This window comes from Gigantopelta aegis, chromosome 12 (genome assembly GCF_016097555.1).
Source record: "Gigantopelta aegis isolate Gae_Host chromosome 12, Gae_host_genome, whole genome shotgun sequence".
Lineage (NCBI taxonomy): Eukaryota > Metazoa > Mollusca > Gastropoda > Neomphalida > Peltospiridae > Gigantopelta > Gigantopelta aegis.
In genome coordinates this window covers 27,581,164-27,596,586 of record NC_054710.1, presented here as the reverse complement: position 1 = coordinate 27,596,586, position 15,423 = coordinate 27,581,164, and the positions used below count along the sequence as shown (strand labels likewise).

Below are 15,423 nucleotides of genomic sequence, written 5' to 3'. Positions count from 1 at the left end.
ATAAATTTAGCTAGGTGTAATGTTTGAATTTTGATTTTAATTATAGCAAATTAGTAAGTTTGTTCATAGAAGGCCATGAACAATAATGTTTTTAGAAATATTTGAATCTAAGGTCTCTATAACATGGACATACAAGCAAAAACATGATATTCATCCTCTATATTATTAGTATTACATACTGGACATATTCTTTGTTGTCTGGGAATATTTTCAAATCTACCTTTCTCAATATTAATATTCAGTACACCACATCTAAGATTAAGCAAGGCAGTACGATACTTCAGTGCCAAAATATTGTCTAAATATACTTCAAAAGTGTAATCACATTTACATTTACAGTACAATTCTAAACGTGAGAACGTAGACCACTTTGCTATTCAATTTTGTACGTACTGATCACTAAGACGTTGTTTAAGAACTTGAGCAGGTAAATGTAAAACGTCCTTATTATCCCAAGTTCATATTAAATAGATTTTACGTATGATACCCAGATTTTACAATTTCTGCTAGAGTCCATACCATGTCGTAAAGATCTATACATTTTGTATAACATAGAAGTTTGATTACAGATAATTTTCCGCAAGTATAATAAAAGTCTTTGTTTACATAACACAGAAATAGGTATTCTTCCTAATTCAGCAAAAACAGCTACATTGGGTGTTCTTGTTTTCAACAGAGACAGTACAAAACTATTCGGTCATTTCCGGAAACGTAACGAAACACACGTGTCATTGATTTGGATCATTGTTTGTTCTTGTTGGTTGTTTTGGGGTTGTTGGGTGTTTTTTGTGGGGGTTTTTTTTTTTTTTTGAGGGGGGGGGGGGGTTGGGGGAGAGGGTTGTGATGGTGGGGAGAAGTGGATTGGTCGGTGGATGGTCTACATTCCATACAGTTTAAACTATATTCTTTGTCCTGTATTTTTTTATATAAATTAGATATGGTATAGAAAATTAGCCATCTCTCTCTCTCTCTCTCTCTCTCTCTCTCTCCTCTCTCTCTCTCTCTCTCTCTCTCTCTCTCTCTCTCTCTCTCTCTCTCTCTCGTTAAAATTAACTTGATTGTAGCTTGTTACCTCGTCTGAGCATGAAGACGTCCGAGTCAGAACAGAAGTCAGCCAACATACTTCCAACCTCTCTCTCCACCCGATCCTTGTCCAGAGATTTCTTAGGGATAATCCAGTTTTCATTAACTTGAGACATCTCACTCTAGAGTGAAGGAACAATGAAAACGTATTACAGTTTATTACCCATATGGTTAAATAGAACGCCAAGTGGGACGTAACACTTCGATGTTACACGATGACGTCATCGATTGGCGCACTACAACCTTACAGGAACGTCAACCAAACGAGTTGAGTGATATAAATTAAGATCCATTATGGGTAATAAATAGGATATTAAACTCGCTACCATTTCGTATCATGTTTATGTACCTCGTGGAATAATTGTCATTGAAAATTATTTCAATTGGGACATAAATATGATAGGAAATGGAAGCTCGTTTGCTATCCTATAAATATCAGTCAATACAATCATATTGGAAAATGCATTTTAAGTTCATTAATATCTATTTCCAAATTCTACTCGTAGTTAGAAAAACCTAAGATCATAAAGGTGTTGCTGCACGCCAAACTAATGAATGAATGAATGAATGTTTAACGACACCCCAGCACGACAAATACATCGGCTATTGGGTGTCAAACTGTGGTAAATGCAACACGCCAAACGACGTCATGAATGCAATCTGAAATACAGTACAATATCTTTAAGAGGACCACAGGCGATTGACTTTAGGTAATACTTGTTTAAAATTCAGTACATACTCCACTGTCCATGATCCTTTTCGTTTCTTCATATGTCTCTCTTTCACCAAGAGGCTTCAACCAGCACGATCGCTTTGCTGGGTCCTTCATGGCAACGTAACCCTGGAATGTATTGAAACGTTTAACATTTCTACTTAAGTCAATTGTATTTTAGAGACAGGGGAAATATCCCAATCTACATTTCCTGAAATTTTATATAACAAAGAAACAAAATATAAAAATATTGTTGTTGTGGTAGTAGTAGTATGTATATAGTAGTAGTAGTAGTAGCAGCAGCAGCAGCAGTACTAGTAGTAGTAGTAGTAGTAGTAGTAGTAGTAGTAGTAGTAGTAGTAGTAGTAGAAAGTAGCAGTAGTAGTAGTAGTAGTAGTGTAGCGTTCCTGGTTTTCTGTCGATCTATCATTTCATATTTCCTTGGTTATTATGTTTATTTGGTTCTTCTTCTTATTAATCTTCTTATTAATTATAATAATCTCTAATATTAACCTTACTAATAAGGGAATGTCAGGAACGTTACGTTGTGCCTGTTATAAAGTATGGTATGAGACCAGTCTAATTTATATTGTGGTGGAAAATTACTCGGGGGTTGTCGGTAGGTTACGGGCTTCGTTATTATCTGGCCAATCGGGTTTAAGGGTATGAAAGTCCGTGCAGATCGGGCCGAGAAATTATCCTTTACTTGGGTTTTGGGTTTCAAACATGTAAGTCGTGTTTTGTTTTGTAGGATGTTTTTTTATTGAATGTGTGCTTGCTTCCAAATCATTAGACCGTATTTAAATATTATTATGGGTGGGGAAGAGATTAATTAACTAAATGGTTGTATTTGGCTAAAGGAAATTACTTTCCCAACAATGACGCTAGCACATTTTGAGTCGGTTGGCAGTTTATGCGTCTAGGGCAGCGTGTCAAGGAATCTGCTTTCCGAATTAGCAAAACGGAGCTAACGAAAAGGGTGCCGTTAGACTATAATAGGAAGTAGGATTCGGGGTTTGACTTGTTGAAGAAAACGCTTTCCGAATTAGCAAAACGGAGCTAACGAAAAGGGTACCGTTAGACTATAATAGGGAGTTGTTTTTCCGTGCTTTGAGAAGAGCTAGAGGATATCTGAATCTCATTTAGTATAGGTGAACGTTGTTGTGATGGGCAGGTGTTAATTAAAAGGGAACTTAGATTTATTTGTAAATAACTATTAAAATTTAAATGTCAACTGTCTTTGTATTGCGAAATGCTGAGAACTGTTTTCTGTGTTGACCTCCCTGAATAAATATATAATCTGTTCTATTGTTATGTAGTCTGTCTGATACTAGTATTTAGACGTGGTATGTCAGGGCCGCCTATTTAGTGTTAATTACATTCAAGTCTACAACTGAAAGGGGTAGCTGGACCCGGGTAAAATTTCAAGTGGCATGATTTCGTTTCATACTTGAGTGCGAAATTCATTACAGTAGTAGTAACAGTAGCAGTAGTAGCACTAGTAGTAGTACAAGTAGTAGTGGTAGTAGTAGTAGTAGTAGTAGTAGTGGTGGTGGTAGTGGTGGTAGAAGTAGTAGTAGTAGTAGTGGCGGTGGTGGTGGTGGTAGAAGTAGTAGTAGTAGTAGTATTAGTAGTAGTAGTAAGTAGTAGTAGTGGTAGTGTAGTGGTGGTAGTAGTAGTAGTAGTAGTAGTAGAAGTAGTAGTAGTAGTGGTGTTGGTGGTGGTGGTGGTGGTGGTAGTAGTAGAAGTAGTGGTGGTAGTAGTAGTAGTAGTAGAAGAAGAAGTATTTTTTGTTTTGTTTTTCTTGCAGAGTTGTAAGTAGAAATATACAACTTTTCAATGCTTGTTTTGCACGTGTTCAAACTCACCCGATCAAAGTCGTGTTGGTTGATGGTTCTTGTAGAACATCGTTTGTGATCCTTCACTTCATCTGGAATCAGCACCATACTGCGTCGATTCAGTCCTATAACCACGCGAGCTCTGTTTCCGTTGTTGTTTGTCGTTACAAATCCCCACTAAACATAAATAAAATGTAGTTAGTTTCTTTTCTTTAACGAAGCCACCAAAGCATATAGGTTATTAAATTTTAATCATTGATATTGAATTTAAGCATTTGATAATTCTGGGGTCGAGACGTAGCCCAGTGGTAAAGCGCTCGCTTGATGCGCGGTCGGTTTGAGATCGATCCCTGTCAGTGGGCCCATTGGGCTATTTCTCGCTCCAATCAGTGCACCACGACTGGTATATCAAAGGCCGTGGCATGTGCTATCCTGTCTATGGGATGTTGCATATAAAAGATCCCTTGATGTTAATCGAAAAGAGTAGCCCATGAAGTGGCGAAGTGGGTTTACTCTCTCAATATCTGTGTGGTCCTTAAGTATATGTCTGACGCCATATAGCCGTAAATAAAATGTGTTGAGTGCGTCGTTAAATAAAACATTTCTTTCTTTCTTTCCTTTAAAAAATTCTTACACGTTTTTCTTAAACGGAAGCTATTTTCTTTAGCAATAGGCGATGTCTTATTTGGATTTCCCAAAGAAGGACAGTACATATGAAAACCTTTGATATGAAAAATGTATTTGCCAAGGTAGTTTGATGTCATATTTAGAAACATAAACATCATTAGTCTGTATTGTCTTAGAGAGGAAACCCACTAAATTTTATCAAATTAGTAGCAAGGGATCTTTTATATACATCATCCCATAGACATGATAGCACATTCCACGGGCTTTGATATACCAGTTGTGGTTGTGGTTGTGTGTGTGTGTCTCTCTCTCTCTCTCTCTCTCTCTCTCTCTCTCTCTCTCTCTGTGTGTGTCTCTCTCTCTCTCTCTCTGTGTCTCTCTCTCTCTCTCTCTCTCTCTCTCTCTCTCTCTCTCTCTCTCTCTCTCTCTCTCTCTCTCTCTCTCTCTCTCTGTGTGTGTGTGTGTGTCTCTGTCTCTTGTGTGTGTCTCTGTGTGTCTATGTGTGTGTGTGTGTGTATGTATGTATGTGTGTGTGTGTATGCGTGTATGTGTATATATGTGTGTGTATGTGATGTGTGTGCGTGTATGTGTGTGTGTCTGTGTGCGTGTGTGTGTGTATATGTGTGTGTGTGTGTGTGTGTGTGTGTAGCAGATGGTGTGTGTGTATGTATGTGTATGTATGTGGTGTGTGTGTATGTATGTGTATGTATGTGTATGTGTGTGTGTGTGTATGTACGTGTGGCCAGTCGTGTGTGTATGTATGTATGTATCTGTACACATAACTGTATGTATGTGTGTGTGTGTGTATGTGTGTACTGTCATAGCGATGTGTGTCATATGTGTGTGTGTGAAAAGTGTAAATGTAAACATTATGTGTGTATCTGTATATATGTGTATGTGTCTGTGTATGTGTGTGTGTGTGTGTGTGTATGTGTGTGTGTGTGTGTGTGTGTGTGTGTGTGTGTGTGTATGTGTGTGTGTGTGTGTCTGTGTGTACTCTTCAAAAAAGTAGGGGAAACTACCAGTTTTGGACCCACCGACGGTGACCGACCACTATCAGACATAAAAATACGTTTTGACCAAAACAGACACGTCCTAGTTTAAATCGTTTACTTGCAGGAGTCTGTTGCCATACCGAAACACACTCCGACCACAAAGACGAGGACACAACACAAGGCAGAGAACTTCATAGCGAATCGTCAGATAATCTCGATTGAAAAGTTTAAATGGAAACATTATAATATCTTAGAACACATGTTGATTTAATTATATGTTTCATGCGTGGTGTGTGTGTGTGTGTGTGAGTGTGTGTGTGTGTGTGTGTGTGTTTTGTGTGTGTACTCTTCAAAAAAGTAGGGGAACCAACAAATATTAATGTTAATTAGACCGAACTATTAGACCGAACATACGTTTTGACCACAGACACCCTAGTAAAGAACGTTCAGGTCTGTTTATCAACACATCTAAACACATTTTATAGTTTACATGTGCATCACGCAATTGCCCCGTACACGTGCGTTTGGTGTCATTCTCGATTTTGACCATTTTCAGGAAGGTCTATCAATCAGCGTAGGAACATTATTTCTGTTTATATTTTTCATTCTGTTGATCTTACAGTTGTTATTGTTTTTTTTTTAGTCATTTTTATTGTCTGAATTTGCGATGCGGCGTTTACAACGCGACCCGTTTACGGGCTATGCTGCAAAGGGGCAGAAGTCAGCGTGAAGTGGCCAACGCCTTCAATGTTTCGAAGTCAGTGATTAGCAGACTATGGAACAGGTACCAACAAACCCAAAATGGTTCACGATCGACCCCGTTCAGGTCGTCCCAGGGCAACGAAACGAGTACAGGATTGATTCATCCGTAACCAGGCTCTAAGAAATCGAGCTCAAACGGCAAATCAAATTGTTGCAAACCTTCATCAGGCTACTGGTGTCCGAGTTACGGGTCAGACGATTAGAAATCGTCTTCTTTCAACCCGTCTTCATGCTCGACGGCCCCGGGTTGTGCTTACCTTCACAAATTGTCACATTGCCCACAGACGTGAATGGTGTAGGGAGCGTCAGAACTGGGGTATTCGTCGCTGGTCACGTATCATGTTTTCAGATGAGTCCCTATTTCGACGACTATAAGAAAGGCAAGCCAACGTGACAATGCGATTTCAGGACAGACTTGGCAGTGGATCGGTTATGGCGTGGGGTGGTATCACTATGACTGACAGACACCCCCCCCCCCACCCCCTCCATATTGTGCAAGGAAGGGTCACTGGGTAATACTACCGGGACAACATACTGACACTCTTTGTCGTCCCGTTTGCTAGGCGTGTGGGTCGACGCTTTGCTTTTCAGGACGACAATTCCCGTGCTCACCGTGCACGAATCATCAATGCTCACCTCCAGCAGCACAACATCTATCGAATGACATGGCCAGCAATGAATCCAGACCTTTTCGCCATTGAACACGTCTGGGACATGATAGCGATATGTGTTCGTCAGCGTCAAAGACCTCCGACCACGTTAGCGAAACTTGGTGAGGCGCTGCAAGAGGAGTGGAACAGATTCCCTCAAATGGGTATTGGGAGACTCATACGCCTGGTCGACTGAATGAATGTCTGACACATCGTGGCGGTATCACCCACTACTGATAAAAAAACGTCAATTTTCAAATTTCACTTCTGACCCCAATCGTCCTTCAAGATCTTTGGTGGTCATAAAATCCACTGTAATACTGAACTACAGTTTGTAATGTATGCCCATTTAATTCACTATTATCATATAACCATTCCCCACAACTAATAAACCTTACAATTTTGGCAATTGCAAATTCTTATGAGAGTTCCCATACTTTTTGAAGAGTGTATATATACACGTGTGTGTTTGTATCTCTGTGTATGTGTGTAAGTGTGTGTGTGTGTGTCTGTGTGTATATATGTATGTGTGTGTGTGTGTGTGTGTGTCTGTGTGTATATATGTATGTGTGTGTGTGTATGTGTGTATGTATGTGTGTGTGTGTGTGTGTGTGTCTGTGTGTATATGTGTGTGTGTGTGTGCGTGTGTGTGTGTGTGTGTGTGTGTGTGTGTGTGTGTGTGTGTTTGTGTACACTATGCTAGAGGGATGCAAGATTTTTAAGAAAGGCACCAACAGTATTTATAGAGGGTTGCAATGGTACCGTGGCTGTTCTATCAATTACCTTCATACCTGTATATAATAAAAACGAAAATTTAATCTTAAACGTTTCGTGGTAATTTGTAAGAAAAAACGTTTTACTTAGACGTATTTGTTTACCAAAACACAAATGTTAGTTGACATGATATCGGTTTAAATGCGCAGAACCTAGTTTTATCCCCCAAACAATGGACACTAACTTTAGTTAATTTACAAACCTGTAACTTATTTGGAAAAAGTTACAACAGAGTGAAAGAAGAGTCTGTGAGATTGAAACCAGGAAATATCCTTAAAAAAAGATTAGAACTCAAAGCAATAACCGTTACTTTTCAGACGCACGTGCGCTTTTAAAATTTTGAAATATGCATTTTTTTGGTAGTAGAAACACAAGAATGACCAGAAACACTTCAGTTCTACAGAAATGGATACTCTAAAGAATAAAATATAAGTAATGATTGAGTTCAGTGTTCATAAACGGCTCTAATAGTAAAAACTATGTTGTATGGTACTGTAACACTGTAGTGTTGTTTTTGTTTTAAACTTTAAAATTCAATATGTTTTTATATGAATTTTAACTTTATTTGTTTAAGCTACAAGTCAATTCATCGGTTTTCGTTTGACAGATTGCATTGATTAAAGGTGTTGACTAAAAAAACCCAACAACAAACACACAAAAACGAAAGCGTACATACCTCGTTAGAGTTCTCGAAAGAGTCTCGGTTCGTTAATTCAGCGAATCCACGTCTCCTTTTATATCTAAAGCGATGACAACATTTGGTAAAGGTGCTAAAAATAATTATTTGTGAAAAACGAAACAGCCATTATTTACAGGAACTTTTTGACAGGAACTATTATATGCTGACGCATCATAAATCTATGACTCGTTAACATAATGTATGCGATGGGGTGGGGGACGGACGGACGACACTGCTAAGGTGATTGAGGGGAGGGGGAGGTGGAGGGGTAAAACTAACTGGTGATATTTTGTTAGTTGGTATTATTTTTGGGGGTGGTAGGGTGGAAGTAGTTGTGCACCTCTTTGTAGTTTTAGACCGGTGTAAACGGAATGCAAGTCCGTAGGAACAGTGGTCTGCCCGGACTTAATCTCCTAGGAATGCAGGTCCTAGGTCTAATATACCTAGGAATGCAAGTCCTAGGACTTACGTTCCTTAAGAATACTGGTCTGACTGCCAGGATATGAAGCCCGGGCCGGACTTGCATTCCTGAACAATCAAAATTTAAGTCCGGTCCTAGACATAAAAATTAAATTATAAATGTAAACAAAACGAAAACTTAATTAACTTAGGATATTAGCGCCTCTCTTTATTTACATATTTTCTATTTATTCCAGTATTTTCCATTTATATAATTTGCAAGAGTTTGTACACATTTTGTTGACCTTATTACATGAGCAGAACCAAGATCTTTATTCATTGCGTATTGTTCCAACTAATAAAACTCAAAAACATATTAGTACTCGCAAATAAGTATAACTTGCCCAACACAATTATCTATTAGACATTATATATTGGTACTTGATAATATACTACTCAAAAGAATTTAAGGGTCAAAAATTTATAACCAAATAAGTTTCAGAGTGTATTAGATTGATGATGTAAACTACACCAAAACATTTATTTATTGTTCCATATTTACAAAAAAACACAAATAAACGTCACTAATATTGCAGGCACGTGTACATGGGGTGTTGGGGGTGGGGTGGCGTGTTTTAAACACCTCTCATTCGTTTAACAGTGTGTCGAATTCACCCCTGGCGCGAATACACTCGACACATCGTTGCCTCTGCTGTTGTCAACGTCTGAAGAACTCTTTAAAAATGGCCTGCCACTTTGCCATAAGAATATGACATATCATGAACTCTGGCCGGAGGGGCATGGTTATCTTAACTCTCCTGCCAATTCATACCAGGCGTGCCGATTGGGGCCAAATATGTTAAATGGTTTTCATTATGTTTATCAATTGTCTGAGAAAGTCCGTTAATGACTAAGAGTGGGGTTTAGCATTGCAATCCTGCAGAACTGCACCGACTAAAAACTGTGAAGGCATAGAACAATTAACGGCCTGTTAATCTCATGCACACAGCAATTTACAAAGATGCCATCCAAACAGACTAACTACTCATGTGGTGGATAGAGATGACCGTTTGGTCGCCATACGCATTCAGACTCCCGTTTGGGTGACGGGGTCTGGGTTAACATGCTGCGAAACGTTTCCCAGGACGTCTGTAGAACGAAACCGTCCAAAACTGGAGACTAAACGTGGATTTATCAGTGAACATCACTCCACCCCGCTAAATAGGTTGCCACCGCAAATGAAGCGTGCATTTTGACATGGCCGTTCAACTGACGTGGTGAGGAGTGGTGGTCGAAATGCATGGTGACGATTTTAGGTAGATCATTGGCCCCCACTGGGGGTCAAGCTGCTAGGGTAGTGATAGACGCTACTCGTTATCTCAGAAGTCCGCAGATTGACCCCCATTTTTTCTGATTCACTTTGAAGTGTCATGTCATATTGGTCATGTAGCGGTCCTCTCTATTTGTAGTGCTTCGGGGTCTTCCCGAACGTGGACGATTCAGAACAATTCGTTGCTGTGTAGCGCACGCCACAGTGGGCCAAGACACTCGGACTGATTTGGTAGTATACACCCTGCAACATTATTTATATTGCCATCTTTTTCATTCTGTTGATCATCCTCGATCTTCGATAATTTGTTTTTTAGTCATTTTTATTGTTCGAATTTGCGAGTGTTACCTACACGAAAAAAAACTTTCAATTATACGGAACTTCTGATTGAAATCGTCCTTCAAGATCAAAGCGTGGCCATGAAGCCTACTGTAATAGCAAACTACCGGCTGCAATGCTTTGCCAAAATTACGTTCAAATATAATCATGTTTTCGCCATTCCCCACTAGCTAATATACCTGTCAATTTTGTGGATTGTTAATTCATTTATGGGAGTTTCGACCTACTTTTTCAAAAGTATATAATGATATTATATATATGGCTATATATATATTATATATATATATATATATGTATATATATATATATGTATGTATATATATGTATATATATATCAATATTATAATATAATATATAATAATATGTAATATAAAATATGATATTTATATATATATACACTCACTGTCTTTACATATAATTTTAAGATAATGCCTTTTTTGATAAACGCAGGCTAAGAAACATGGGGCGTGGGGGAGAATGGGTGTTCTAAACACCTCCCTTACCCTGTCTCCCCTCCCAATTCATAATTGCGTAACATGTCCAACGGCTTTGTACCCTCCCCCTTCCAATTCAAAATTACGTCTAAAATATTTCAACGACTCTAGCCCTATATCTTCCCCCTCCCAATTCATACCATTAAACAAATATGTTAAATGGTTTCCATAACCCCCCCCAATTAATAGAAATATCAATGACTAATGAGTTGTTTGTTTAGCAGCTCAGCGCTGCTGTGGCACCGACGAAACAGTAATCATAGAACAATTATCGCAGGTTAAAAGTGCACATTTATTAACAAAGATCCTTTTCACAATCATCGTCTGTGGACCAGATGTCCCGTGGTCGTTTTGATATACCAAACTCCCGTTTGGATTAAAAGTTGGGGAATCATGCTGATCTAATGTGCCCGAATGAAACAGTGTCGTCTCAAATCGTAAACGATCGTTATCTAAAGACGACACAATACCAAGACTGTAAATAAAACAACAAACAACTTAGTCTGCAAAACATGGATTACAACTAAATTGTGAACAAAATTACACCAGTGCAAATTAAATTTTAGGTCAACACATTTTGCCCCCACTGGGGAACAAAACAATCGTTTCAAAACACTTTGGAAATTGTTAGTACGGGGCAAATAAGCAGAATCACGGTGGAATATCGTAAACCATTTAACTTCCGGTAGGGTCAAATTTCGAAATGCATTTGATACTTTTGAATGAGAAGTGAACACCACATGTCCTGTGATTGGTCATTGTATTGCATGTTGCGCACAATGGGTTTCATCTGTAACAAAAAAAAGTTAATTTTATTTCATTAGTGAATGTGTCATAAAGCCACCTGCCCCCAACATGTATGGAAAAACAAAAAAAAATTAAACTTCGAATTTTGTGCGAAACTAGGGTAGTCATAGACGCTACCCGTTATCAAAGAAACGAACAACTTGACCCCCAAACAAACAAATTCACAAACAAACATGTCACAATGTCAAACATAGGGTTATACTCACATTCAGAACAATCTGTTGTAGCGCACGCCTGTCGTGGGCACAAAAGCCGGACTTGATTTGTCGTAACACCCTGGAGAATTGATTTATATTAATCTTTTTCATTCCGATAATCATACAATTGTTGCAGTTTTGTTTTCACATTTTTATTCTTTGAATTTGCGAGTAACTAATAAAAACACACTTTCAAAGGTCACTGACCCCAATCGTCCTTAAGACCTTTGGTGGCCTCCGCGTGTACTGTAACTGCCTGAACACCGGCTGCATGTTTGCCAAATTAATTCACTATGACGTCATATAGGATGGTCCCCTCAGCTGCAATATACCTGCCAATTCGGGCAAGGGTAAATTCTGTAGAGTTGTCGCTGTCGGAGGCGTCGGTCCAACTCGTCCCATAGATATCTCATATATATATAAATCCGGTGATATCGATATATATGGAAGGACATTAATGTATGTTGTTATGTATGGATAAGCCGTATGTGATATATGCTATGTGAGGCCTATATATGTCATGTTGGAACACTGCGTATATATATATATATAACTGGAACGATGTGTGGCCGGAGGATATGGTCATATGTAGCCCTGTGCATTCAGGTATATATGTATATACACTCACTGTCTTTTCTGCCAGTTGTCGTAAGATATTTTGCCCACATCCATGAAACGAAGGCGAGGGAGAATGGGATCCAAATTGTCCCCTACCCTCCCCCTCCCAATTTAATTGCGTAAATGTCACCACGACGCCTATACACGCGACATCTTCAATCATGATTACGTAAATGTTCAATGGGGACTCGTCACCCCCCCACCCCTGTCCCCAATCGCAGTTGAGGCCATTGTCGATGAATCTGGCACCACTGTTTGTTATAACGACGCTGTGTGGTGTTAAGAAGAAACACCTCGTAAACTGGACGTCTAGCACGAATTCCTCACAATCACGTAGGCGGTTCCGTACGGTCTGGTCGGTATATCCTATACCAAACTGGTATTGCTGCGGCTGTGTCATTGTGGCAGTAATGTGTTTTCCCGAAACCGGTGGCGTCACCCGTAATGTAGCATTTCCTGCACGAGGTAGTGACCCGTGGTCGACCGGATATAGGGAAAACAAGTGTTGATCCAAAACAAACAAACGGTACCACAGTCTGGAGAAAGTGCTTGGGGACACATGGAATGCGCTGGCAAGAACCAAAACATTCGACAAAACACGTTGGCCGATGACATAAATAAGCTGCAAGGTGTGTATATGAAACGTGGCATGTTATGTAGGGACAACTTTCGGCCATATTGATGCTGTGCAAGCGAACACCCTACATGTTTATATGTTCATTGTATTGCATGTTGCCACACGGGTCTACTGACACAACACACACGTGCATTGGTGACATGTCATAATGCCACGTGGCCCCTTTTTTGCGAATATTCACATTTTGGAACTTATTGTACACAAGCTGCATTTTATCGAATGTAACCGTGGGAATGTGTTTGGGACATGCAATGACCTATATTCACAAAGCATGAACCGGTATATATATAATATATAATATATATATATATATATATATATTTGTATATATTTATGCGTATATATATTTTTATAAGATATATATATATATATATATATACACACACACACACGCGCGCGCGCGCTCGCAACACACACACCAACAAAAAACCCAGAAGAAACAAAACATAAGCATTCCAAAATGCCACAGAAAGTAAATAACAATAAGACCACACAAACAAATCAATAAAATGTTCCAAAACAGTCTTTGCCCTAACAAATGGCTATGGTGGGGAGGGGGAGAGGGACGGGGAGGGTAGGTGTCTGAGCCCTCCACATCTCCTATCTCATGCACGTATGCTCATGAGTCATATACATGCATATTTTATGCGTCAGCAGCAGATATTAGTTCCTGTTAAAAGGCATATACAAAAATATCAGGTTCGTTATTTTTGAGTAATGAATTTAACACGTCTACCAAATGTTACCACAATTTTAGAAATAAAAGCAGACACAGTTTTTGATTGTCTGTATTAGCACGCAGGAAGCTATAACGAGGTCTGTATGCTTTCGTTTTAAATGATGTCAATTATTAGTCCCCAACAGGTCCAACCTAAAGGGACTGAATGTTTCGTCTCCGTCCTCCTGTCTGTATGTCCGTCTGTCCCACATATAGTTTTCCGAACTTTTATCGTGCAATTCCTAAAGCTAAAACGTTGCATGCAGCTTTATAACGTTCTGTTACTGATCCTGTTTGACTTTTGGTACGATGTGTCCATATTTCACAGATTTGTGGCCCTTACACTTTGTAGATACGAAAACATGTTGAAAGGAAGAGAGAGAGAAAAAAAAGGCATTTGAATATATTTAGGGAAAAACTACACACACACACACACCCCCCTCCACTCCCAGAATGCGCCTCTGTCTTATCTGGTTTGGAATACATCCCCATTGGGCTTTTTCTCGTTCCATCCAGTGCACCACGACTGGTATATCGAAGGCCGTGGTATGTGATGTCCTGTCTGTGGGATTGTGCATATAAAAGATCTCTAGCGGGTCTCATCACTAAGACTATGTGTCTAAATTACCAAATGTTTGACATCCAAAAGCCGATGATTAATAAATCAATGTGCTCTAGTGGTATCGTTAAACAAAACAAACAAAACTTCTTTTCTTTCGAGTCGAGTGATTGCTTAAGATCAGGATGACATGAAGTTACATTCTGAATTGTGACGCATTCTGACATTTCAGTAGAATTATATTCGGAGGCGGAACGTAGATCTGTCGGTAGAGCGCTCATCTAAACTGTTTTAGTCGAATGATTGAATCCGGTACTCTCTGATGCATATTTCTTCTCGCAACCAGTATTCCATGATGGTATATCAAACGACATGTTATATGCTGTCCAGTCTGTGTGAAAGTGCAAGTAAAACAATCGCTTGCTGCCAATAGGGAAATTACAGTGGGTTTACTACGTGGCACAATTGCCAAATGTTTCAAATTCAATAGCTGATGGTCAATTAATCGATGTGCTTTATTGGTGTCGTCAATCAAAACAAACTTTATCTTTCTACGGCCTTTGTTACACTACTTTTGGAAAACTGACTAGGACTAGAAACAGCCCATCGGGTCCTCCAATATGAACAGATCATAGACCGCTTCAAAATACTACTGAGCTACGCAACCGCTACATCAAGCCACTATTCTCAGCATTAGAAACCGCTACATCAAGCCACAATTATCTCAGCATTACGAACCACCTCCTCTCTCTCTCTCAGTCGTCCTCTCTCTCGGTCGTCTCTCTCCTCCTCCTCGTCTCCTCTCTCTCTCGATTTCTCCCCCCTATCCACCCCCCATAGGTCTAATCCCCTCCCTATCCTCTCTCGACTCCTCACCTCTCTTAATTTGAGTCAAATCTTTTTTTGTTTAAGTGGAGTTTTGTGACAACCAATAACAACGGTCAGAGTCCGTGTGGCGGTCGGTTGAATCGCGGAGTATGTAAACAACCGACGAAGTGAAGGGTAAAACGGTGTTCAGTGGCACCATCAACCGCATGATTTTGACAGGTGACCAATGCTGTGGATGGCTGCACTGCTGGGGGGAAGGGAATCAATAAAAAACCTTGCTACAAATTTAAAAAAAACCATTCCAGGTTTCATTACCTACCAAATTGTAGAGTTTAAAAAATTTGGCATCCATGCCGTGGTTAAAAATCAATGTGTTC

The 15,423-nt window shown here is 39.4% G+C and overlaps 1 protein-coding gene and 1 long non-coding RNA gene across 3 annotated transcripts in view; both read right to left on the bottom strand.

Annotated features, from left to right (window-relative positions):
* LOC121386362 overlaps positions 1 to 3,832 on the bottom strand; it is a 25,743-nt gene extending 21,911 nt beyond the window's left edge. The window contains exons 1-3 of one of the 2 annotated variants that reach the window (XM_041517243.1): positions 3,664 to 3,831; positions 1,823 to 1,924; positions 1,073 to 1,205 (exon numbers count right to left, since the gene is read on the bottom strand). In XM_041517243.1, coding sequence (XP_041373177.1) covers positions 1,073 to 1,205; positions 1,823 to 1,924; positions 3,664 to 3,741 — 313 coding nt within the window. In that variant the 5' untranslated portion in view covers positions 3,742 to 3,831. Of the gene's footprint in view, positions 1 to 1,072; positions 1,206 to 1,822; positions 1,925 to 3,663 lie in introns of both variants that reach the window. The other variant, XM_041517244.1, reaches the window with a different exon arrangement.
* Positions 3,833 to 5,403: 1,571 nt separating this feature from the next.
* Positions 5,404 to 8,137, bottom strand: LOC121386377. Its single transcript, XR_005959638.1, has 3 exons — positions 8,118 to 8,137; positions 6,275 to 6,386; positions 5,404 to 5,468 (listed from the first exon to the last, which is right to left on the bottom strand). It is a non-coding gene; the product is annotated as an uncharacterized LOC121386377 (long non-coding RNA).
* Between the last annotated feature and the right edge of the window lie 7,286 nt (positions 8,138 to 15,423).